The sequence below is a fragment of the Neodiprion fabricii genome, chromosome 3 (assembly GCF_021155785.1).
Source record: "Neodiprion fabricii isolate iyNeoFabr1 chromosome 3, iyNeoFabr1.1, whole genome shotgun sequence".
Lineage (NCBI taxonomy): Eukaryota > Metazoa > Arthropoda > Insecta > Hymenoptera > Diprionidae > Neodiprion > Neodiprion fabricii.
The window spans coordinates 22,092,144-22,117,444 of NC_060241.1; the positions used below are offsets into that span (position 1 = coordinate 22,092,144).

Sequence of the window (25,301 nt, forward strand, 5' to 3'; positions counted from 1 at the left end):
TCATTCGAATCTGTTGAAATGATTGATATTCGTTCGATGGGAAGTAAAATTTCGTAAAAACTACAGAAAGTATGGGAAAGGAAATATGCATACAAAGAAGAATTTCTACGAAATGTGGAAAACGTCGTGCTTATTTTCCTTGACCAATTGACCGATCACAATAGTGTCGATTGCAATAAAGTTCAACAAAATTTGGCGAGGCAACGAGATTTATTGTGTATACTTGTACTGTATATTCTTACTTTCATTGAATAACTTCAAATTATAGTTTGGATCATCGGGGTGATTGATATTTTGTACTTTTCCCGAAAATGCAGTCCATTCGAAAAAGTAGGACCGTTGAAAAATCATTCGTCGCGATAACGTCTTCTTCATATTTTAATAGATCGTCGCGTAAGATGATTGTATCAATGAAGAAAGAAACGAGTCCGTGTTGCACGCCCGCATTTAAGTAAATTGTCCAAGCAGTTGAGAAAGTTGTTCGTTTCTTCTCGAGTTTAACTCCCCGTTTAAACGTTTATAGCACAGTCTAGAATCTAGATGTTCCTTATAAACATCACTCTACCTTCACAGTGTTCGCAAAAGGGATCGACGGCTTCACCGCAAGTGCGAAATGTTGTCTCCTGACCCGAGACAACAATTTCTCTGTGTGAACGCGACGCGTGGATGTAAGAAAAAATGGGACAAGGAGGAGAAAAAGATACCATGACCTTACCCACCGTTTCCTAAACACTTTCCACGGGCGCTATAATACACATAACTGCATACATGAAAGTCTACTACATGCGATGAATCTTATCGTCCGGGGCTCTTCTATCGGGTGTTCTAGGCACTTTATGTTCGTACTTACATTAGCTAGACTTGGGCATTGCTGGAGCATTCCCTTATCTTTATTGCAGGTATTAGGATAGCGGCGGGATGCTCCGACCGGCTATCAGGCTTTTCTATTTTCGTTTCATGTGCACTAGGGTGGATCAAAAAAATCAAGTTTTTTTTTTTTTTTTTTTTGGATCCGACACACGAAAACTAGTTCCTAGGTACCTCTAGAAAGTACTCACCAAGTATGAGCTCTTAATATTAACGGGAAGATTATGCTCATCGTAGTTTTCCATTTTCAATTTAATATCATATAAAAATGGTCATATCTTATCAACAATAGATCGTTTAACCAATCGCAAAGTCAATATTACTATTATTAGGAAATTGAACTTGATTTTTTTGACCCACCCTAATGTGCACGCTTTTCTTTAACTATCCAACTTTAAGACCTACCGTTTTAAACGTTCCAATTTCAAGATCTTCTCTCAATTCAATAGTAAGAATGTTGCATTTGTGTTTCCTGTCGTTACCGCATGATTTTCAAATAGAATTCTTCAATCGTTTTCAATTTTATATTATTGTCGGTCCCATTCATTTTCAAAGTAAAAAAATCCCGAGTTTGAAACGCGGGTAAAAATCCGGAATTAGGTTACCCAATTTGGTCAAAGGTTAAAAATTTTTTGCCACGTCTCGCGGCGAGTGTTTTAAACGGCCGGCCCTAGTCAGCTTCCGTATTACAAGTCCGTAGAGGGAAGCTAGGTTTAACAAATCTACTGGAAACAAGCGACGAAGCCTCCGCATAACGCACGCAACTTATATACGAACCAGAGTTCGCCTGGAGTCCGGAAATTTGCATTACCAGAGCGATTTACCTCCTTAGGTTGATTCAACGTCAGATCTCGACAGGTCACCAGGCGTGACGTCGACTCGCAACAGATAGACCAGTTTGCCAGGTACTTATCCAAGTTCACGTGTATAACAGAAGTTTGCCCAAGGCAATTCACCGCCGTTGCAGAGATCGCTTTAATGACGCACGCACATCTCCCACGTCAAATAACCCGGACGGTATTCGCCTCTGATTGTGAGGCCTGTATTCTCCCCTCGTCTCGGTCAGGCTGACTGTAATTCTCGTCCAATTCAATTCGCCGATATATTCGTGCGTGAGGGATGAGACGAAAAATATAAGAAACTTCCGATCCGAGTTGTAATTTACAAAGAACAGTCGAGACCGGATACTTTTCCGAAATTTTCTTCCGTCCACCGATTGTAAGACGAGTGACGCGATTGGAAATGACATTCTTTTTGTCATTTTACCATCTGCTTACGTTTTTAATTTAATTGAACTCGTAATCCAAAGTTTTTATTGGAAACATCGGAGTATCGCTTGGAAGTATTTCATTCAGCCTTTCTTTTTTTCGCACAATTTTTAATAACCAAGTTCATTAGTTCGTACGCTTTTTTTCGCATGTTTGTTTAGCTGATTTGCAAATAGTGCAACGTACGATAGAATATTAATTTATGCTCTTGAACTTGAATCATGATTGAAATTTCTTACTATACGCTTTACACATGGACGAACAAAATTATTCACGAAGATTTAATAATAGACACGATCACATGCACGCGCACAGGGAAAAAACCGCACACAATATGTGAATGGTGAATTATTCTCTACTCGCGGTAATGGGATAATGTCGTGTGGTCGTTAATCATAGAGATAGCGGATAATTGAATAATTTGAAACGGCGAGATCGTGGCTGCTCTACAATTTGATCGTAGATATACCATAAAGGAGGAATGAAAGGTGCAAATTCTTTACGCTGGTTTGATCACGCCATCTGAAAGTGGTGCTGCAATAGCTGCTCGTAGTATAATATAAGATTGATGCAAATCAAGGGCAGAATATTGTGCAGAGAGACAGGTGTAAAATTAAGCGTGCACGCGCTTCGGTCTAGAACTTGGTCGAAGCCTCGTGACTGTTCGGACTCTGACCTATTTGATGTCTAGGATAATCTGCACTCGCCAATGATATTAATAGCAAAATTGAAATTACAATAAAATGCCATAAATCAGGTTCCAGGCAAAAGCAATTGTGAAACTTACCTCGATCGGGCTTACGGTAGAGCCGTGATAAAGCGAGTGTTTCAAAGTTTCAGTGAAACTAACCTAGTCAGATATAACTGTGAAAAAAGTCTCCGTGTTACGCGAAAAAATTTAAAAACAGTTAATAAAACCATTTTAAACCATTAAAAACCAAATTGCATTACTCCACCATTTTTTCGTCGAAGAAACCACAGCTTGTCCGATTTTGATAAACAATACTTTGTCTTATTTGAAAATGAATTCTGCGCAAATTTTCTGAGTTAGATTTTGGTTAGCAATAATAATATGTATTGCTTGCTGAATCACATATTTATCATCTGGAAATTATAAGGATTGTAAATATCGTGTTTTACCGACGTGCTCGATAAAAAATCCATCTCAGACGATTTACAGGGAATTCATGTGGGCGTATAAAATTAGCTATGTTTTATTAGAATCGTAAAAACTATATATTGATTTTTCCGTTTGCCTATGATGTTGTCATTAACTCGATGTTTAGATAGTTGAGATTTAGTGTTTTACATTTTTTTTTTCCACCCACCAGGACTTTTTGTTACTAGATCTAATTTTATCAGCGTCAATTGCACGCTTTAAACATTTGTTTCATCATGTTTTTGCTTACAAACATTTTTGCTTTGATTAAAGGTTGAAAGTAGACTTGACTTATAGATCGAATTCACTTTGCCAATCTTACAGTAAAATGGTAAAAATATCTTTAAGAATAGATCAGTTACGATCAACGTAATTTTGAATGCTAATACATTTACGATTAGGTTTACCGGAGTTTATTGGTTTTGCCACTTTACGATCTTTCAAATTCTTTGACATTCTTATTCGGCAAACTTGCGAGTTATTTTTTTTTTTTTTGGTAAAATTCTATGCCAGTAACTGTAATAAACATAATTGGATGCAATAACTGGATAGTATGAAGTTACTTTCACTATCGTGTGTTTACTCAAATAATTTACCAGAACGCGGCAGCATCAGTGTTACTACATTTTTACGGCCTACATCCCGTTACTAAATTACACACTCGTCCTAACTATGTCAGGTAGTTATTATTCCAGGTTCTAACGGAAATTCTTAGTCGACACAGTAATCAAGTCAACAAAATATTTCTCACTGTGCAAATCAATCTGCGTGTCTCATCAAAATATCCTTTTAAAAGTCTGCGAATTATTACTACAATCTGTTAAGAATAAAAATCGAAGAAATATTAAAAGAAATTCTTCGTGGATTACAGTTTTCTTCACAGGATTTGCATCTTTTGGAAAGAATTTTACAGATTTTACTACACATTTTCCACCGTAAATATATATTTTTTTTTGAAATATTGTTATCGTGAAATTCAAATCTTATGTGTATTCGGATTTCTTCCGTCATATGCGAAAACATGGAGTTCGTTTGAAGGTATATTTGCATTGATTCTTACCGTTGCTGAAAACTCTTCGATTAACTGTATGTAATGAGTAGACATGTACTAAAAACTCATTAATACAAATAATGTTATGAAATTCGACTGAATCCATTTTCGTATCAGTTGTCGAGACGCGTGAATTAATCTGACGATTTGGTTTTACCGACTTTTATTTTTTGTCAACAAGTCAACTATTCGTATGTAGAAAAATTACAATTATATCAATGTTTTGGATAGGTTTGAATTTGCTGGTGTGGGTTTTTGATATAATATGACCGAGAACTGAAAAGAATCATCATATTTGAGAGCAATTTATGTATAATTAGAATCACGTATATGAAAAGTAAGATTAAAGTTAAAAAGAACCTTAAAGATCCTGGAAAAGCAATGTGAAAATACGTCTAAATTGTTAATTGCGAATGCATAAACTCGCAGCCAAAGTTGAGAAAAAATTCATTCAACGGGCTCTTAACACTGGTGTGAAACATTCTCTGGCGGATTTTTTTGTCTTCCAAAGAAAAATTTGCCGTATCGACCATGATTATTTGTGCAGTTCAGAAGTTAATATGTTTAGCAAAAGCGCGTTGAAAATTGGTTACAGGCTCAGCGATGGGTGAAAACGACGTTGAAACCCCGAGAATACAACGGAAGTGGTTTCGCTCGGTTCCTTCAATGCATAAACCCTTGATTTACAGCCAGATACGCGGAGCTCAGCCCTTCGGTTTTCCTCGCGCGTCGTAGCGCACGCACATGCGCAGAAGCGAGCGCGTATCGCGATTCTCAGCCGGCGCACCTGACGCCTGCGCGCCGAGCGCAGCGCCTGTAGGAGAGCGCGGCGTGTTAAAATCGCGTCGAATGCTCGAGCAGATTCGCATATAAATCCTCGCCGTTTCTCCGGTCTCTAAGAGCGCGCGGCGCACGAAATCGAAAGTCTCTCGGCATCCAGGCGGACTTTTACGAGGATCGCTGCTAGGGAAAAGGACGCCCAGCCCCGGCCGATGAGCCAAAGCGGACGCAATGAGCGAGCAGGGTTTGAGTTACGATCGGCCGAGCTGCGCTGCATTTTCACCTGTATTCGGTACCGATTTGCATCTATATCGAATGCCCGTCTAGCTGCAGTGCTTGCTACGGACGGCGTTCCATCACCCGCGGAGTCTCGGCGGAGCTATTTCTCGCCCCGTTACACAACTTGATTCTCAAGCTGCTCGCCTTCTTCCTATAACTCCGAACTTCTTCTGGGTGGCCGAAACAGTTTCCCGATCATCGAGTCGTCTTACTTCTATTCGCCCCAAGGCGCGCACTGATAATCTCGTTATCAGATGGTAAACCACTTCTTTAATCGATCGCTGCGATGCTCGCGATCGGACAAATTCAGGCGGTCCTGTTGGTGAGTCGAAATTCAATATCTTTTCGTTGATTTCAAAACGATATGGTCGAACATTGAGATTTTAATAGATTTATGTAATGGAAAACTGTGGGCGAAATACTGAAATTGCAAAACTAAAGTTTTTTCCAAATATAGATTGCCCGTTTTAAATCTCTTTTAAAGATAGTTCAAAATCTAGCAGATTCGTTCGATTTTATTTCACCACGGCTTATTTTCTTGAAAAAACTATTTATTGCAAATTAACTGGAACAGATTTTCTTCTGTTCGTCAATTTGATATTTCAAACATTATGAAGTCATTTGAAACAAAAAGTCGAGATCTAATCCTTACACTTCGTTAGTTTTTTTTTTTTTTTGCTGCATATTTTGGAAAATCTTCGCTTCACACAAATATACGGATTTGATAAATCCCTAAAGTGTGACTTGTGATAAATAAGGGAAACCGTATTGATTTTTGAATTATCAATCTCCTTTGCTGCTCCTGTTCGCTAACACTTTTACGCACGTACAAGTATATTTCGAGATATATATTTTCGACAACGATTCGGTATTTTTCGAGTGATTAGTTCAAAAACAATCTCGTGGATGACGATATTCGGCGTGGATTATTCGCCAGAGTATTAAACAGAAGAGGTGTTCGACAGGTGAATTAAACCCTGGTGCAAAACATGGCCACTGTTAAGACCCTGGTACTTTAATTTCGGCTCAAGGATCAATTTTGGGAACTCGGTGTAGCTGCTAATTGTAAGTAGTATTTCAAGCAAAACAAAATGATAGTAAAATGAATTGAAGTATGCGTTTATACAGTGGACTAAATTTTCAAGGCTGAGAATTTAGCCCACAAAATTCACCAAAACTAATCACTTATAGTTAACTCATAATTAAAATCGCATTAAGAACGGTTCCCCGCCCAGTATCAACCAACTTCTGTTTCTTTTTTCCTATTTGTGTTTATTTTAGGTTCGAACTATCCATTGCGCAAATGGCAAATGAACTTTGCGATAAAATTATTGAAATTATTGTTGGTTTTTGTGAATTTAATCTATCTTACTGCACGATTAGTTTCTTAATGGCACGGAGCTGAGCCATCTTGCAGGGATCAGCTAGCTGTTGTAATGCAGTCGCTCTTGGATGGCGTGCATGAAACGTTTTTTCTCATCTTGGTCTGATCGATCGATCTACGTTATACGTACGTTTTATCCGAGAATGCAGAGTAGCTGTAGTGAATGAATTCCTGAATTGTTGGAAGAGTTTAATTGCACCGCATCTTTTGACGTATACACGCATCCTTGGACTAAACGCGTTCGTGATGGTGCAGAAATAGCTTCACCGCATGAAATAAGGTAATCATGATAATAGCGAAAGCGATATTATTAGCAACAGGAACAGGCACAGGAAGAGAAATATAGAAATAGCAGTGGCAATGGCGATGACATCATCAGCCGTATCATTATTATAATGGCGATTGCAGTAGGCATAGAAGAGGAAATAGCAGACTGAAAACGGCTTTATTCATAGAAGTCTCGTAGTTGAATAAATAACCGTAAAAGTAACATCGATAACTAATTAAAGGCAATAGCGATAGGACATGTGTTGGCAGTAGGCAGTAATATCTCGAAAAACGAGTATCTCTCAAAGTATAATAATTGCAATGACGATTATAAATCTGAAACGAACTCTCAAACAACGGGTCGAGTTATTCCGAATTTCTGAATTTTTACTTCACATTCGTAATCAGTGACCTCAATAACTCCCACCACGGGTACCAAAATTTCACCCAAACCGAGTATAACTTTTTCCATTTCTCGTTCACCGAATTCACTCAAACCACCACGTTTTCCATTTTTTATGCGCATTACCGCTAAGAAAATGACTGTCAAGGAGTTACAGGACATTTTGTATGGCATAAAATTGGAAATTGATCTGTCTGTAACTAGTTTCTAAATAACGCAAAGCTCACGCGCATCGAGCACTGAATACCTACTCGAGCCTTTTAAGCCACGTGAGACTTTGCTCACGTACAGGCAGCGGAGGCTGTCAGAAGCTGGCATGCAAACGTCACATATTAAATTACATTCTTAACAAGCCATGCTAATATATTAAGTCAGTGCGTTGATTAAATGTAGCTGTGTTGGGTAACACAATAAGAGGATCATCATGCGCTCTTATGCGACTCGGTACGCGCATGCATTTACACGTGGGCATGTACATACATAAATACATACATATTATACACATGCACATTATGCGCGGCGGGCCGCTTCGGCCCCCATGCTAATTATTCTAACCAACCCGAGCAATTTGTCGGGTACGATAACGTATATTTAATAAGAGATGGCTTATGCCCTGAAGGTATTTACATCTGTTGCGAATACGCCCGAGAAATAACCTGCGTTATGCATCCAGACGCGGTTCTCTCACCCGGTTAGCACGACTTAACACATAAACGAATGCTATATGACTCTCCGGAACCCTGCGGAATATAATTTGTATCCAATCCAGCTGCACCGTTTCTTAGGTGCCCGGCATATTTCCAGCCAAAAGGGACGATTTCGAGATTCCATGAAACTAGACATCCGAAGACGGATTTTTTATCCGCCATTCCGATGACCCTGGAATGTTGTTCGAACTCATCGACTACAAAACTTTTCTCACTTTTTGCTAAATCCGGGTGAAATTTGTTGAAAATAGATTGATACAGATTAAGATGTTGAATATTTCGCCGAAATTTGAGGGTAACGAATGCGCAAAGTCTTTTCAAACTTGTATCACCTTACGTTTCAGGCGGTATTTTCTTTGTTTTTAATATAGCCCAAATCCTGTAAAATCTATAAAGTTATCGTGATTTGGGTTAAAATCGTAGCGCGAACTACGGTCGTCGTGAAAAATTATCAACTGCAATGCGATGAATCGTTCGCATTTCGGCGAATGTTCCATGAGAGTTAATTGTACGTGTTGATTCACTCCAAACTACGTCAAGTTTGTTGTAGATTCTGTTATATTCGACGCGCATGATTTGTTCGTATAATACGGGTTGAACAATTTTTATAAATCTTTTTGTTCAGCATCGAGATTCAAAATGGTGGCCAAGTCTACCGCCAACGTCCGTTTGGTTTAAATTTTGGCGTAGCAGCTCAGTCCTAAGTACGCAATAAAAAGCTTTACCTCCCGGTGGAACTGCGGCCGCTAAAACGGCTCAGGAGCAGGAATTGCCTGTTGTTGTTGCGCAACTCAGCCGCACCTTTAATGTTCTACATAATAATTTATTTACCGAGCACACTGAGCAGCTCGTAGCGCAGAGGCTCGTTCTGCGGTAGAGCGTCGGTTCGTTCGGTTTGTGAAGTTGTGCAAAAAGCTATCCGAGCGGCAGGCATGCCACGCGTAAACATGCCTCCATATTCCGTCATTTTCTTCATCCGAGGCCGGCTGAAATGGTCCGTGATTCACGCCAAACTACGCACAACTTGTGTAGGAACTTGATTGGACCTTGGATCGCACCGAGGGTTCCACAATTTTCAGGATTTCATTTAAGGAGACACTTTCGGAAACCGGAATTGCTCGACAAGATAAATTACACGAGTCCAAAACATGGCATCGTTAGATTGTCAAAGTTACAAGTTATATCCCGGTTCATTTAAACCCCGGGAAAATCAACTGGCCACTGTCTAAACGGACTTTAACGCGGATATCTCAGAAGTAAATCTGTATGAAGAGACGGTACCGTTGTGGCCGAGGAAATAGGCGAAAAAGAATCTAATTTAATTAAGAAGCCTCCGCTTAGTTGGCTTCTCTCATATTTATTCGACGCTGTGATGTAAGAAAAGACTGGCCAATTTGATACTGGGAGACAATGGTTGACCTACAGACAAAGGAGTCCGCTCCTCCGGTGCTCACGTCCACAAGGACAGCAACTTCTTTTGACTCTTTGGAAGAGGAGATCGAAGTTGGCGCGATGGTTCCCGCTTCAAGAACGCGGTGGCAGCTAAGGGTTGCGCAAAAACTGATTCTGCCCGAGAAATACTCGGAACTAGGTTGTGAGTATAATTATCGACCGAGACTTGAAATACCCGAAGATCAACGGTGACCTCGAACTTCGATTTTTCCTTTGACGCTAACCGATCTTCCAAAGTTACAGATATTTATATAATTGTTCGATGACCTTTAATTATCGGTTCGTTTTTGGGCGATTTTCGAGGATCAATCGGAAACGTCTTCTTCACCTTTTACTGGGCACTGCTTCTTCTTTCCAAGTTCTATTCCGCGCTGCTTCAGCCATCGATCGATTTTTAAGATCGTATTACGTGGTGAAAAAAAACTACCTACGCATCATGATATTCATAATATACTCAACGATGTCGGGTCTCGCTCTAACGACACTTCTTCCGGTTATATTCACGTAAATTATTTGGGCGTGGAGTGTTTTGGCCAGGTTTAATAATACCCCGCTTCTTGGCACGAGGTCTTCAGCGTTTGTAATCGTGAAAGAGAAAAACGAATCGATTAATGGACCGAAGTTAGGCAACTTCAATTTACTTTGGTCACGCCCTATGTCATGGCAAAGGGAGTGGTTATGGTAATTCGTGCATTACATTCGTCGATCGTGACTCGTGCAAAGGTACCATAATGTTTGTAACACAGGCACGAAATCTATACGGTCCCGTATCATTCCCACAACTTTTTATCCCTGTCGGCTATTTCACCCTGAAGTGCACGAAGTTTCATAGATTATTTCTGATGGAGAAAAAGCACCCTGTTCGCGGCCCCAATTTTTTCTTTTCCGTTAACAAAAAATAAATGTAACGTATCCTTCCATTTTCATAAGATCTTGCACACAGAATTCTTGTCCGTTGATTCCTGCAGCAATCCGAGGTCAAATATATAAACGAATCGTCTGTCCTGAATACTTAAAGTCACGTGTCATTATGGCGAACGATTTTTTAACCTATCAAAGTCGGGCTTAGAATAATGAGAACGTGACCGGAGTTTTTATCAATATATGATTCGCTGAACAAGAGGTTTGTTTAGCCATGCAGGAGCCAAGGTGACGATATGATTCGTGTATAGCCATAATTTGAGTTTGCCTCGCGTGTCGACAATCCATCAATGCCCGATTAAATTGAGCCATCCAAGTCCGACAAAGGAGTCGCTTGATCAAAAAATGATTGGTTTGTATAACAGTGAAGCGCAATTGCTACTGGAATTCAATCTTAGATAATTACCATGTCAACGTGAAGAGCAACGACTCTAAAACGCGTATCTAAACTCTGACTGTTTCTTGATCGTCGCGAAGACGGTGCAAAGCCAAGTTGTAGAAGGAAGCGGAACACTGCGTACAAGCGTAACACGTCAGCCAAGGCATCGGTGAGTTGTCGCCTCCGGTTTAGCTCTTCTCCAAGAAGCGTGGCACGGGGACCACGCAAAGTAACGTTACTTCTCGACGCTCGACTCTTTCCAAAGTGGTAGATCCGCAGCGTGAAGATCTACGCACTGTTTACCACTCGGTTTCAAAAAACGACGGCGCCCACGTTCGCGGGAACTTATAATCGAGGGTTTCGCTGCGTACTCAGAAGCCGTATACATCGCTCTGTTTGTCTCGACGGATGATCCTTGAAGAGCACAGTACTCCTCGAAGGTGCTCGAAATCAGCACTGTTGAAGGCTTCTGAATCACAGATCGCAATCTGAAAAGATCGTTTCATCTGGCGCTTACGAGATATGTATAAGGCACAAACCGAGCTAGTCTATCATTGCTTGAGAAAATTTGAGTGGTATCGTGCAGATAAGTCCATGGTATCGAGTCACGGGAAGGAGTGCAGGGTAGTTGAGCAAGCGATCTGCAGCTGGTATTAAGTATACAGAATGCCACAGGATCTCGAGGATCCGGGCTGGACCAGCGTTCTACGTACCTGCAGTGGTATAATCGAAATGTAAATGCAGCCAGCTCGAACCAACCTGACCACGTCGTGCTCTCCCGGGGCATCGCATTCGTAATCGGCCAAGAACCGATCGGGATCCAGACCGGATTAAGACCAAACGGGTCCTCGGTCGAGGGGAACGGAAGAGTGTGTCCGGATCGCCACCGGCAAAAGGCGGGGGAGGGGGGGGGGGGGGGGGCAGTGCACCGGGGAGGCAACGTTCGAGAGATCGGCCCCGGGCGCTGGTCATTGTTCGTGCGTAACCGGGCACTGTCCGGCTTGCTTTCTAAGGAATGCCGGCATGCGCCCAGGGCTTCGCCCGTTCAGGGCAGAGTCGGTATAGTCCGTAAGCGTGCTCTAGGACGCGCTGAAATGAAAGTTGGAAAGAAACACGGGGGTCTTTGGGAGCAAGTGGAAGATTCGCCAGGTGAACGGGCGTCGGTCGAAGGTGTTGCACGGCCCGGTGAGTTGAGAAGAGAACGAAGAGCGATCGATCGGCTTGTACCCGGAAGAAATGGAAAGTGGCGCAACGAGAGGTGCGGAGAAGGCACAAGGTCATTCCGTAAGCCTCGTGAGCCTCCAGGCCACGCTCCACGAGGGAGAAAGTATGTTTGGCGTGTTCGCCGTTCGTCGATCGGTTACCGACGACTCGATAAAAATCTTTACCTCGTAACCGCCGATCACAACGTTATGTCACGGGCACCGACGGCTATTTGTTCCACCAGCATGAACAGCTTGGATACCACGACGACCACCGCTCACGAGCACTCCAACGTGTCGTGGTCATGCCCGTTGAAGAGGTAGAAACGATAGTGAGGCGGGCCGTTAGGACGGAGTTTTGGGTCAGCGCGAGTCAAGTCGCTAAGAGAGCCTCTTCTTTTTACTTAAAGTTCCTTGAACTAGATCTAGACCTCACATAGGACTGGTTGAAACTGGTGGAAATTTAAGGGGACCGGTATGAAAGGCTTTGTTTTGATCGTTCCATGCAAAACCTGATGACTTAAACCAATGAGACAGAAACCATGGAATTAGAATTTTGGGTACTGTGAAACTGGTTTTAGTTTACTGGCCATTAACAATTTACGTCGGTGACATTAAAGATAACTGATATCTCAAGATAGAAAATATACATATTTTTTAATCTTTCAATTCGATTTCAGTCTCATTTGATGTGTCGAGTGTACTAATGAGAAAGCGTTATTAAAATTTTTGTTGTTTACATCACAAGTACTTCATTTTTCGCGAACTAAAGTCTTTGTAACAGTTAACATTAACGTAGAATGTTAATTTTGTTCGTTGAATCGGAAATTTGAGACTATCAAAAGTAGTTGGATCTGTCTTCTCCCATTGCTGACTCGAACCGATATTTTCACGCTGATGCTGAAATGATAATTGAGTCCGAAACTATTCAACGCTGCAGCTGACGTTCGTTGCTCGTTCGTTGCACGTTGCGTTTATAAATACGATGGGACTTATTGCGCCCACACAGCGGAGAAATGGTGCGCACAATGCGCTCACTCGGAAATCTCTCAAGGTGATGAGAGGTTAACGAGGAAGTGTTTGGGGTGTGCGTGCGAACGTGTAACGTGAGTTATGCAATTGAATAAGCACGCCCCGTGTCACGTAGCGTGCATCAATCCTGGAACGCGAGAAGTCGAAACGCCCTGCATGCGCGAGCAAGAAGCAGCATGCCGCAACGGGCAGTATCTTTTTATAGGCATTATTGTACAGTGTACGTATAGTCGATCTCTGCCTATGGTAACCGATGATATTGTGCTGGTTTTTACAATCGAGCTTTTGTTACAAGTCGGTACACGTATAATGTATAGGAGCGACTCCTCCGCGGCGAAGATGCAAGCAACTTTGAGATACGGCTTGCGTGACGCTAGCGTGACGTAGCTGGTAAACGCCGCCTGTAGTCTTGACACTGCAATTAACCCGGTTCCAACCAACGTTGACAAATGACGGTGCGAGTATTTTTCCTACGATCTTTACTACAGCGCTTGCCTGCATCGCCACCATGACTCCGCTCTTCGAGACACGTTAAAGGGAACGAAAAAGGACCGTTCAATATCAGTGATGGATGCTCGCCAAGGTTATGATGCTCGGGCCAAACAGAAGAGATGCACGAATTCGATTGTCACTCTCCGACGGCAAGCTTCGGTTCGTGCCTGACATTATCGCGGAGTGTTTTAAATTGGCGACAGTCCAATATGACTGGATTTTTAACCCCAAAAGAAAACCGTGACCTCATTGAAAAGGTTAGGGAAAGAAATTTACTGTGGGATCCTACTCACGTGGATTACAAAAGGCGCACGATTCGCGATAACACCTGGACGGATATCGCTAAGACTTTGAACCAGCCAGGTAACGGGCGCAGTTCACTCCGTTCCGCGCACCATTGCAATGCTTCTTCCCCATTGTACCGACATCTTATGATGAATGTGCTCGTACTACTCTGTTGTAGCGGAACTGATGAGGAATAGTTGGAACCGTATCCGTAATTCGCACAGCAGAGAGTACAGATTCTCAAAAAAATTCCGGCGTAGATCGAGCTGGCGATACTACCGAAACCTGGCGTTTCTACGCGAAGGTTCCAGACTGCGAAGACCGAAACGGGAGTCGGCTCAACGGCACACTGGTTCTCAGACTTCATTGTCAGAGAGCATTCTGTACTTTCGTAAAAATTATCCAGCGTGGTGGGCCAGGAAGGAGTCTCTGAGGGGAATTAGCAGTCGTGACCTTATCCCCCGGCCAAGCTTTTACAGACGTAACAGTTTCTTACCGGTGACCAAGACTGAAAACCAAGGCTCATCCGGGTTCGGTTCAACCTGGTTTAATCACCGAGAAGTCGTTGAGATGTCGAAAAATTTGAAAAGAGGTCAAAGTACCCTTGAAACACATTCGAATTACTCCCAAGACACTGTTTCTCGTAACACGCGATCAGCCTCATCGGTACATAGACCCTTCTTTTTTGAACTCGCATCCGGAAGCCCATCAGAGAACAATAATCATCCTACGGTGAATGAGGCGCTTGATTTCTTCCCTTACGAAAATCCACCGAAGGCGAGGACCCTCTCTTGCCGGTCGACGAGACACGTTGACAAGAATGCAGTCGAAGATCACCGATGGATCGACGCACGTCGGCCTTACACATGTCCTGGTTCCTTATTTTTGGATTGCACTTCGCTGAGACCCACGACATGTTCAACTTCCAATTTGAGTGTGGATAGACAAACGTCGCTGCGATCTGGTAATGATTCCGTGCTGGAACCTGGAGTAGATTCTTCTGGACAGCGATCTTATCGCAGATTGCAGACTCCGATCCGACTCAGAGAAAATGTACGACGTAAAGTCATCGATTCCTCGTCAGAGTTTTTCTTGAGACGGTCTGGTGAAAAAAACTCTATGAAAACTGATCACCAGGCTTCAAGCAGTGGATTTAAAGCCGATTCAGAAAATTTTCATCGACGACTTCGATCCTGGCAGTCAGTATCGGCAACAAACGTCGAGGCTATGCCAAAGAAAACCGCTTCAAAATTTACGAGAAAAAAGAGTACTCGTACTGTTTTGCGTACAAATTCCCGATCACCTCTGACGAAACGACTGACTGCAGAAAACACTTCGTCAAAACCAGACTGGTTGAATGAGAAACGACGTATACTAGATTTCTGTCACACACATTTTTCAGAGGATTCAAAAAGCACTGGCTTGAAACAAAAACTACCAAATTTTGAAGAAATGTTGAATTTCCAGACCAGCAACACTACTGTAGAAGATTTTTCATCCAGAATGAAGACAATTATCGAGCTGGTTTGTTTTTTAAAACAAAAATTACTTGTGTTATTCAGTAGTAACCAATATAACAGTGAAACTTTGGAATTTTTGAAGTCAGCTGGATTCAAGAAAACGGTATGCCGCATGAATGCAGATTTTCAGGACGATAAATTTCCAGGCTTGTCGCGCCAAGCGAGGTTGGAAATATTTTCAAACTTTACAGAAAATCTTTATGCAAACGCACTGAACCCACCGAATGCTTCTATCTCTCGAGACGAAAGTCACGTGAATCAGAGTCACCTTGTGAACCGTGTAAATTGCGAGAAGGACACAACTACCCAAGAAAATGGAAACTATTCCCAAACATTTTCGGAGGTGGATCCTAACGACGAAGAGAATGACGATATCATTTTTCTATACGGTCCTGAGCTACCTGAAGTTGAAATTTTAGAAGTGCGCAAACCCGTTGGACTAAGAATGAATTCGGATAGCGAGGTTATGCACCTTGACGAAGACTATCACTTTCTGATGTCCTTGTATCAGCAGATGACGTATTTACCACGGCACAAACGAATCGAAATGCGAATCAAGATGCAGGCTATGATGTTCGATCAATTATACTGAAGAATTTCGTTCGAGGACTTTTTAAAACACTTTGTCCGTCTTTCGTATGTACATTTTTATTTTTTACCCAGTCGGAGCACGTTCTCGATCCCGTGTCGACTCTATGTTCGTTTACCTCTGTTTACCTTCGATTTTATATTAAACTCGTATCATTTTCCAGGAGTCTTCTGATCGCCGAACCACTTTCAATTAAAATTAGGTCAATGGCTCTGGTCTGTAGCTATTGCGTGTGTTTCCTCTACAGAGTGAAGTGCACCTTTACCGCTAATTCTCGAAAGGCGTACGTTATACGACAAGACGCCGTCGCCCTGTCCCCGTTACTTGCCTACTAGCCCAGCTGCAATCTGCCTTTCCACCAGTTTTGCACCACAAGCGTATTACACCCGTATGTTCTCATTCGAAAGAGTTTAACAAGCTATAAAGCGTACAACCTGCGTGCCGCATCATAAAATTCCAAGGTTGTTCCGCTCGCCTTCGGGCGTGTTTTTTTTTCCCTCTAAATCAAAATTAGCATACGAAATTGCTTGTACTGTAATCGCGAGTAGCTCAAATCGCTTGGGGACAAATAGAGGAGGAAAGGAGTAAAACAAGAGAGCCAAAGTCTGCGAAAGCGAGAGACGGATAGATAGAGAGACTCATTATAGTCTTGCACAATGTACCATTGGAACAGTGGGCAGGTCTCGACGTAATATCTGCAGAGCTGTGTTAGAAGAAATTGTTTCAGCTAGCTGGCGATCGTTTAACGAGGCGGCGAACTAGCAGGACCTCTTTCCGTACCATTTTACCAATCGTTCAGTGCTCACAACGTACAATTTTCACTGTTGCGCCAGCCCTACCTCGGCGTGACGCGCTCACCTGCAACCGGTTGAAAATGCTGATAAAATCCGCGGTAAATGTGGCGCAACAGTGGATGCACCGTAATTGCATCAACTTTGACGCCCGGCTCCGTCGCCGCCCGAAACGTGACGCGATTTTCGAGTCGTTCACTTTTTCAAGTTCATGCGAACGAAATGGAGTCCTGTAAAGTACAACTGGTGCCAGACCGCGGCTGATCGTAGAGCGTGTGCTATACGGGGCTTGAACGAATCTCACTTACGCGTTGTGCGGTATAACCGCCTACCTATAGACGATATTACGCTGCGGTTGCCCAACGAGAAAGTGAAGGAAGGAATTTAGTCTTGCTGCCAATCGCCCTGACCTCCTCGCTCCAGCAATTTAATGGACACATCGTTCTCTTCAAGGAATCATTTAACGAGCCATGCTGGCTGCTTTTTGTTGTCCTGGTCCCCGTTGAGTAACTCGTGCTGTCCCGTTGACCGAAGCTCTGACACGTGTTTATGTCGTTGAAAGTAAGACCGCGACATCGTGCACTACTTCCTGCGTGTCGCGAGCGTCTTCCGTTTCGAATTTCAAAACCGGTATGGTGCTATTATTGTGGGTATCTTGGCGATGCGTTATATGCACCACGAGCATACGATCTTACCGTGACTTCTTATGCTTCTTATGCTTCGAGACGCGATACTTAATCGCATATTAATGGCAAACTGTAACGGTAACTGTATTTCACCGGTAGGCTGGCTGCAGCACACGCGCGGCCTGCATCGCTGTATCTTTTACGCGTATGAAACACTCAGGCGGTGTGGTTACATCGCTTATCGGTTGGTCCCATTGGCCCAACATTACCTCCATCGCCTAAGCATCGGGGAATAACGGGGATCTCCTAAGCTACCGACTGACTACTATCCTAGCTCATATTTTCAGCTGTTAACCATTACACCTAGTTGCAGGTACTTGAATTCGAAATTGTAGAATATCAGGCCATTTAATCACCTTCAATTACTTCTAAAGATTTGGAACTCGTTTTGAATGCACGTTAAAATAACTTCTATTCGATTATAAACAGCTTGGAATGACTTTGAAGTTCGTGAATTACGAACATTTAAGGAGACTTCAAAAGATACGAGACGCCTACTTCATACGTCACCCATAATTTGTGTCTAAAGACTTTCTAAACCCGTGAAACACTTTGAATTATCATCAAAGATTTCAAAACTTTGACGTTCAGAGATTCTTAGTGCTTTTCAAATACTTTCAAAGGTATGACAACGCACTTTACAAGACGTCGAAGAACTTGAACTGACTTCAAACGACTTTAAGTGACGTTAAATTGTTTCAAGTGACTATGTAACAGGAAGTGATTTTAAGATACTGTCTATATGATATCAAAGATCGCAGAAGATTCGAACACACTTCAAATGACTTTACTAGATTTCAAAACTGAAATATCTCAAAAGACTTCAAAAGACATTTAGAGTATTTTAATGGAATCCAAAGAATTCGTTACCTACAGTGAAACACGTAGTATTGAAAGATTTTGATGCTTGAAAGTATTTTGAAAGGCTTCGAATCACTCAAAACGACGCCATGAATTTCAATTAGGTTATACCTACGCGTGACTGCGTGACTTCGCGTAAACTTAAACGACATCTGATAACCTTAAGTGAATTTCACGAGTACAATAGACTTTGAAAAGATACGTGTGAATTGAAAAGGTCTTTTCCCAACCGTGCACCTTATTTCAACAGTAATCAACCCCTGGTGATAATTATCACCCATACGGCGAACATCACGCGCGGTAATATTTCGGTCACATTGGACAGGTTTGATACGGCGACTGAGGAGGTATCGCGTTACGTGTTTGCACATCCATACCTGGAAGAGCCAAGACCCATATTGCCATTTCGGCACCGGTCCGGTTGCAAACGGACAGCGGTGCTGTCGCTTCTTTCGTAAGAATTACAATCGCAAATTTGGCATCGCCAACCTATACCCGCTGACCACGGGTCGATTTACATTTACAAAGGCATGCTAAAATACACGCGGTATATTGTAAGAAAGCGTGATTTATTTTCGTCCACTTACCGGTTAATCTTAAGACCCTCGAAGGTTACGACAGATGCCGTCAGACTGCTGCTGAGAATTTCACCTATAGGTATCTTTGCACTTACATCTTATACCTGCATGAATATATTACACATGATCATCGGATAGATTGTGCTCCGTGCGATCGCGCGTATGTTATTCATACATCGATGCAACGTATGAAAAGTTATAAAACAAAGTGTTATCATTTTCGTTTCGTCACCCGGTGCTATATTACACTCTTGATTAATGGTATCGCTTGCGTCGACATTTACAAGCGAATTAAATTTCGACCTCACCGTGCTGCGTTATATTTTTTAGTCCGATTTGTTGCGCAATCTATTAATACGTTGGGAAACAGGTTGTATCCGTGAAAAAATAAAACAGCCTTGTCCGCCGGAGGTATGCAAAATCAAATTGACATTAATACGTATAATTTGACCATCATAAGGCTCAACCAAAAATAATGATCTTTGTGAAAATATATACAGGTATAATCTTGCCTGAGCAATTTTCATATGCCTCCAAACCTTCGACGTGGGGAGAAACTACGTATAAACGAAGCGGGATGATAGAAAGACCGGAAAGAAGAAGCGGAAGATATTTTTATTATCAGCATGTGCCGAACGGTTACTTGACCCTTATTTATTACATCGACGGGATTCTGCAGTGATTTCTTTCGATCCGCGATGACTAAACAGAATCCCTGCAGATCCGTATTACGAATCTAATTTATACTTTTCTTTTTTACAACCGAGTAACTGTTCTGTTCAGAAAGTGAATCAGAATCAATTGACGAGCCAGAGAAAGTTGAACCATTGTCACAGCCGTATAGCAACATCTAAGTGTTGCTAATACTTAACTAAGAGTCGTAAAGAATAAAAGCATCGAATCCGCTGCATCACGCGGGCTACTGATCGCACGCATTATGAACTCTTGCCGCCAGAAGTAGCCATTCTTCTTATAAATCAATTTACCGCGGACAATGGTCAGACGGATACTCGAAGAGTTCCTACTTTGTTGACTAGTCGTTTTTGCGAGTTAATCGATAAAAAAGAAACTGTGTTCAAATATCAAGAATCACTGTCCGTTTACTTCAAATTATATACAAAGATTTGAAATTTAAGATTCGAAATTCTCAATTCTCTCGTGCATCGCTCTTATCGTTCGGACTTTGTGATAGTAATGTACGTTATCGATACAGTGAGAATATAGTATTACATTCCAAACTGTGCTTCTGTGCTCTCTGTCGGCGTTATTTATTTTCACGGAAGGATCGAGACTCCGTTACTGCAAACTTATTAGACGAGTTACAATTAACCAATTACACGCCAACGCCGTTACCCAAGAAGCCGACTTCGCTCGGGATCCACCCATGTGTGAACGCCACTGTACTTCACGTGAAGCTATGGGCTATACGGAGCGTAATATAGACGCGGATAGGAATACGTGTTAGACCAAGAGCTGTGGCCGGTAGTCGAAAAAAACCAACCAGTAGGTATTACTTAATGACCCAGATTCTTGTATCTCATTGTGTTACCGTGATTGAAAAGTCAACTGCCTACGAGCCGTCGACTCTCTATCGCCTATGTGCTCACATAAATACCATACGGCAATATATTCCCGATAGTTTTGCGTTAACGATATATCACGTAGGTACTGCGAACCGTGCCGAAATACGTGTTTCAGAATTTATGATACGACTCGACTGTTATTTTTTATTTTCATCAATGTCGGAGTACAGGTTTTTGACTATTTTCACCATTTTTATGCGGTCAATATTCTCGAATTATTTTAATTGCTGCGAAGAGTCGCCAAGCGCCATATATACGTCTCACTTTTGTTTGCTTTATAGTTCGTTTTTTTATCGTGTTGAGAACGGTAACAAAAAAATGCGTTCTCTTGCATACATAATTGCTATGAAATATTGTGTCTCTCTAATTGTGATGTGTTTTGATTCGTGCGTATGCAGATCGGTGGAAAAATTAATCTTCATATGGAATGAAGATAATATAAAAAACTGCTGAAGTAATTTGCTACTTTTGATCCAGCCATTTCAGTTGATATCGGATATTTTTTTCTCTATTTACGAAACTTGAAACAAGATATTTACAAACTTGGCTATTAATGTTCTCTTTGCTTCATCCATCTCGATGCTTCAACTGTTAATGTTTAAAATTGGAATGTAAACTGCTTCCAGGTTGTTTATACTTCGACAATATTGAACGGCGATGACTTCAAGATGCGGCGTGCGTGGCTTGTCGAAGTACACGCAATTCTCTATTAATTTTTTAGTTTTATTCTTGAAAATCTATGAATATCTTGATTGGATACAAATCAATATTCAAGAACGCAAACTGGTTAGTGAAATAGACTCAGAAATCAATAATTCTTCATTCCACTAGGCAATTTTTGAATATCTTACCGCGACTCTGATAATATCCAATTAACCTTTACTCTTCAATTTCTAAAATACGCACTAATCTATTCTAAGACTTGTTTTTCAAGTGGGCCAAATTGAGTTACCCGAATCCGGGTCAAGGCGCCCCAAATGGTGATACAAAAAAAGTTTGCAAATTTCTGTGCCAACATCCGCGACACAAAGGAAACGTGAAACGAAGGACTAGAATCGCCCACGAAAAATTTTTACCTCAGATATTAATCAGTCACGAGACAAAAATCCCCCCCCTGTTATTGGTCTGTGCGTATAATTTCATTGTCTTTTAATTTCGTTCCCCGCTGTCAGCCGCCGAGTTGAAATATTGTTTAGTTGAGTAGCTACGAGGTCTTGGCAGATTTAATGGGTTTCTTCCAGGGTCCGTTAAGAGTCGGAATCGCAATTTGATCGCCAATAGCCACCTACTCGAGTTCGTTTCCCGTCCCGCGTGGGCAGCTCTAATCTCGTTCCGAGAGGTAACGAACACGGCTTGTGACGTGTGATTGATCTCCGATCTTTAAATCCACCGCGAATCCGATCCCGTCACGATATCTCGAGCCCTGGTTAATACCGCGGCTAATAGCCATACGGCACCTCATCCGCCCGCGCTCGAAATTCTCGGGATTACCTATCCGTGTACCGTAAGGCATGGCATATCGTTTCAAGCCTTGCGGCGTACGTCCAGTCGTAAAAATAAATAATAGCAAAGTTCGAGCCTCGTAAAGGCAACTTTGCGGGCTATAAACACTGAGATTGTATAAAATTTATAACAGCTTGTTAGCGACCGCATAAAAATTTCCCTCAAGACTCGAGCTGGGGCCGTCGTTCTGTACCTTCGCTGACCTTCTCCACCATCCCTGCGAGACCGCGAAGTCGAGGTGAATCGACCTCCGAGCAATTGCATCAATTGCAAACTACCACCGTTAAAGTCACGCCAACTTCCAACCCCGGGGGATGAAACAATCGTTTCGACAGCTCGACTCGCGTCGTGCCGATCATGCTCAGCCCTTTCCTGCCCGAAGGAAGATCCGGGTCAATATTTTTGTCGCATAAGCGATGCCGTAAGGTGGATGTGCTTTGGCGTGATACAGGCGATTTTAAACAAATAGACGGTTGATTTTTTGAGGGAAAACTGTTCGAATTGAACATTTGGAAAATTAAGAATGAAATTGTAAAAATGTATTGGAATTCGTTAAAAATAGGAGAAAAAGCTACCGTTTGAAAATCGATCTATGCCTGTGAACAATTTGGCATTTTCAGAGCACCTTTGATACTTGACCGCTTGAGAATAGTTGAACGCGACGAGACTTCTGGAATTCTAACCACGAATCTAACGAAATTGTTATTACTCGGTTGCACGTTACCTCGGATTATTATCAAAGTTAATTTAATTACATTTGAAATTCTAATGGTTAACAATTAAACGTATTATAAAATTAGGCAAATAAAACAGAATATAAAATTGGAATAAAGATTTTTGTTGATTAATAGACGTGTTATTGTCGACCGAATCGCGAACCTTTGTAGAAACTTCGAACCTGACTATAAAATAGTGATCATCAATTCCATTGTTTATACTTTCTTCTGCAAGACCGAGCGATAGGACTTGAAGTCTTTCTTCACCTACCATGGGAAAAATTTTATCACACGCTGACTGATGGCCGGACCTTGCGTTGCTAATAAACATTCAAATTAATACTATCGGACGGTGCGCAAGGAGGATGAAATTTGATCGGCAGTTTCACGAGCGAGCAGCGGCAATTTACCGCCAATATTCGTTATCCCTCACCACAATCGCCAGCCTGTAGAGTTAAACTCTCTGATCATGGAGGTACGCGAATTAAAAAAAAATTGTAATCGAGTTTAATAATAAAAAAAAATTATGATCGCGCAACGTGGTTTCATGGTAATAATGCCTTGTAATCAAATTACAGAGGCCCTCACCCAACGTACACGGGTATATGTATAATGGTGTGAAATATGGTTGAACATAATAAAGCACGGCTTTCGTAAATACCGATATCGTAAATCTGGAGGATGCGTTCACAAATTCTTGTATCAACTGATTGAGGATTCCCCTAGATTTCATCGACAGACTTCGCGGTATTCCCTGAGGCATCCGAAAAGGCTGAATGGTGGGTTGTATTAGTCTGCCAGGGCATTCAACCAGGATAACTACTTTTCACTTTGCGTGTTTTCTTTTTGATTAGTTTTTCTCCTTTTTTTTTTTTTTCTTCTACTTTGGCTTCGTGATCATCTTCAGTGTTTCCAGTGTCTTTTGTAATCGAGCATAAAGCCTTACCGTATGTAAACGGTGAACTTTGGAATGCTGATTAACGAATAGCGCACGCGCAGAATAGTTGAACTTTTAAGGTCGGTAAAATCATAACGCGATAATATTTTAATGTGAAAAGCAAGGGGGGCCAACTTACTCGTAGGTAGTGTCAAAATCTCCCGAGCCAAGTGGCGAATTGAAATTATGGCGTTGTGACGATTCGCAGGAGTCACCAGTCGTCGGTCATTTGATAACAAAAGTTTTACAAGCCCTTGCTAAACCCTAAAATTAGCTATTCAATATCTGCTTAACCAAAGAAAATTCTTACACAACCTTCACGAAACGTGTTCAACAGCTGAAATTTGAGGTGGCGAACTTGCCGTGCACGAAGGTCCGAAAAAGCTCGCGCATGCGAAGTCGAACGCTCAATCCGTGGACGAGTAATATAGTTGCAGCTGGACTTGGTAGTATCGATGACAAATTTCTGAACTCCAATAAAAGTAACATGGCCTTTCGATCGGCGTCGTAAGTCAATCGAGCGGCGTGGCAGAGGCAGCGTAAGCGTACCATAAACCGCAAGCTGGCTTGCTGATCGGACTCGAAGTAATATACCTTGCGTCCCCTGGCCCTCCTAGCCTTAGCCCCAGTGAATACTACTAGTAAATAGTAAATAGCAATGACAAGAAACGGATGTGTAACCCCGATTGTAAATTACTTCGCGATTATCTTGACCTGTTCTGTCTCAGTTGTGCTACGTCGGTAGTAAATTTCTTATTTAAATTACCGCAGGTATTTACCATCGGTGACGTTTTAGGTAGATGTATGTTATACCCGCCCATACCCTTACGTTTTAACGACGATCCAAGGAATCTCGACGTTCTATCAATACGACCCTTATTTACACCGTGGTTATATTATTTGCCTATTCACTTCACTTATATACCCCATTTCAGATGAATCGTGTGTACATTTAATATTGTCATTGAAATTAACACGTTTCTAAAGTTAATTTTCGTATTTCTGTGCTGTAGAGATTCCTGGAAAAGTGTATTAAACCGCAAACTTGACGAAAATTTACAAATATTCGTACCACGAAATCAATGGCAATTGATTTTGTCAGAACGGAAAAAGTCAAGTCGAAGTCATGCCGAGTCACTCGAAGGCAATTGCTTAATAACTCTTAATTAACTCTTAATTATAATCATTGTTTTTATATTCTAGTCAGTGATGCACACCATTGAATAAATTACACGTTCAATCAGATTCAGTTTTGCAACATATTTTATTCCTTGATGCTGAACATCGTGGGTGTGTTTGATAACGTAACCAAAGTATTTCAAATTTAAAAATACAATCTTCAACAGTATCACGTTAAACCTCACTACATAAATTATTACGACCAACTTTCTTTTTTGTGTTTCAGGTTGGTTTTCCGTGGTGTCGCCAGGTAGCGGAACCGGAAGTGCGAGAGTTTACAGGAGAGTCGGCGCTCTGGTTCGAGCCGGAGTCCCGGCGTTCCTTCTGGCAAAACCGCTCCGAGCTTACACCCTGACACATTCAAAAATGGGTAAGTGTCCGCTAGTAAATTGTATTCTGTCTGAATATGGAGCTCCGTCTGCTTTGACAG

The 25,301-nt window shown here is 41.8% G+C and overlaps 1 protein-coding gene across 2 annotated transcripts in view; it reads left to right on the top strand.

Annotated features, from left to right (window-relative positions):
* Positions 1-25,301, top strand: part of LOC124177782 — a 53,083-nt gene that overhangs the window by 18,478 nt on the left and 9,304 nt on the right. For both annotated transcript variants that reach the window (XM_046560583.1, XM_046560582.1), the window contains exon 3: positions 25,098-25,241. In XM_046560583.1, coding sequence (XP_046416539.1) covers positions 25,098-25,241 — 144 coding nt within the window. The remainder of the gene's footprint in view (positions 1-25,097; positions 25,242-25,301) is intronic.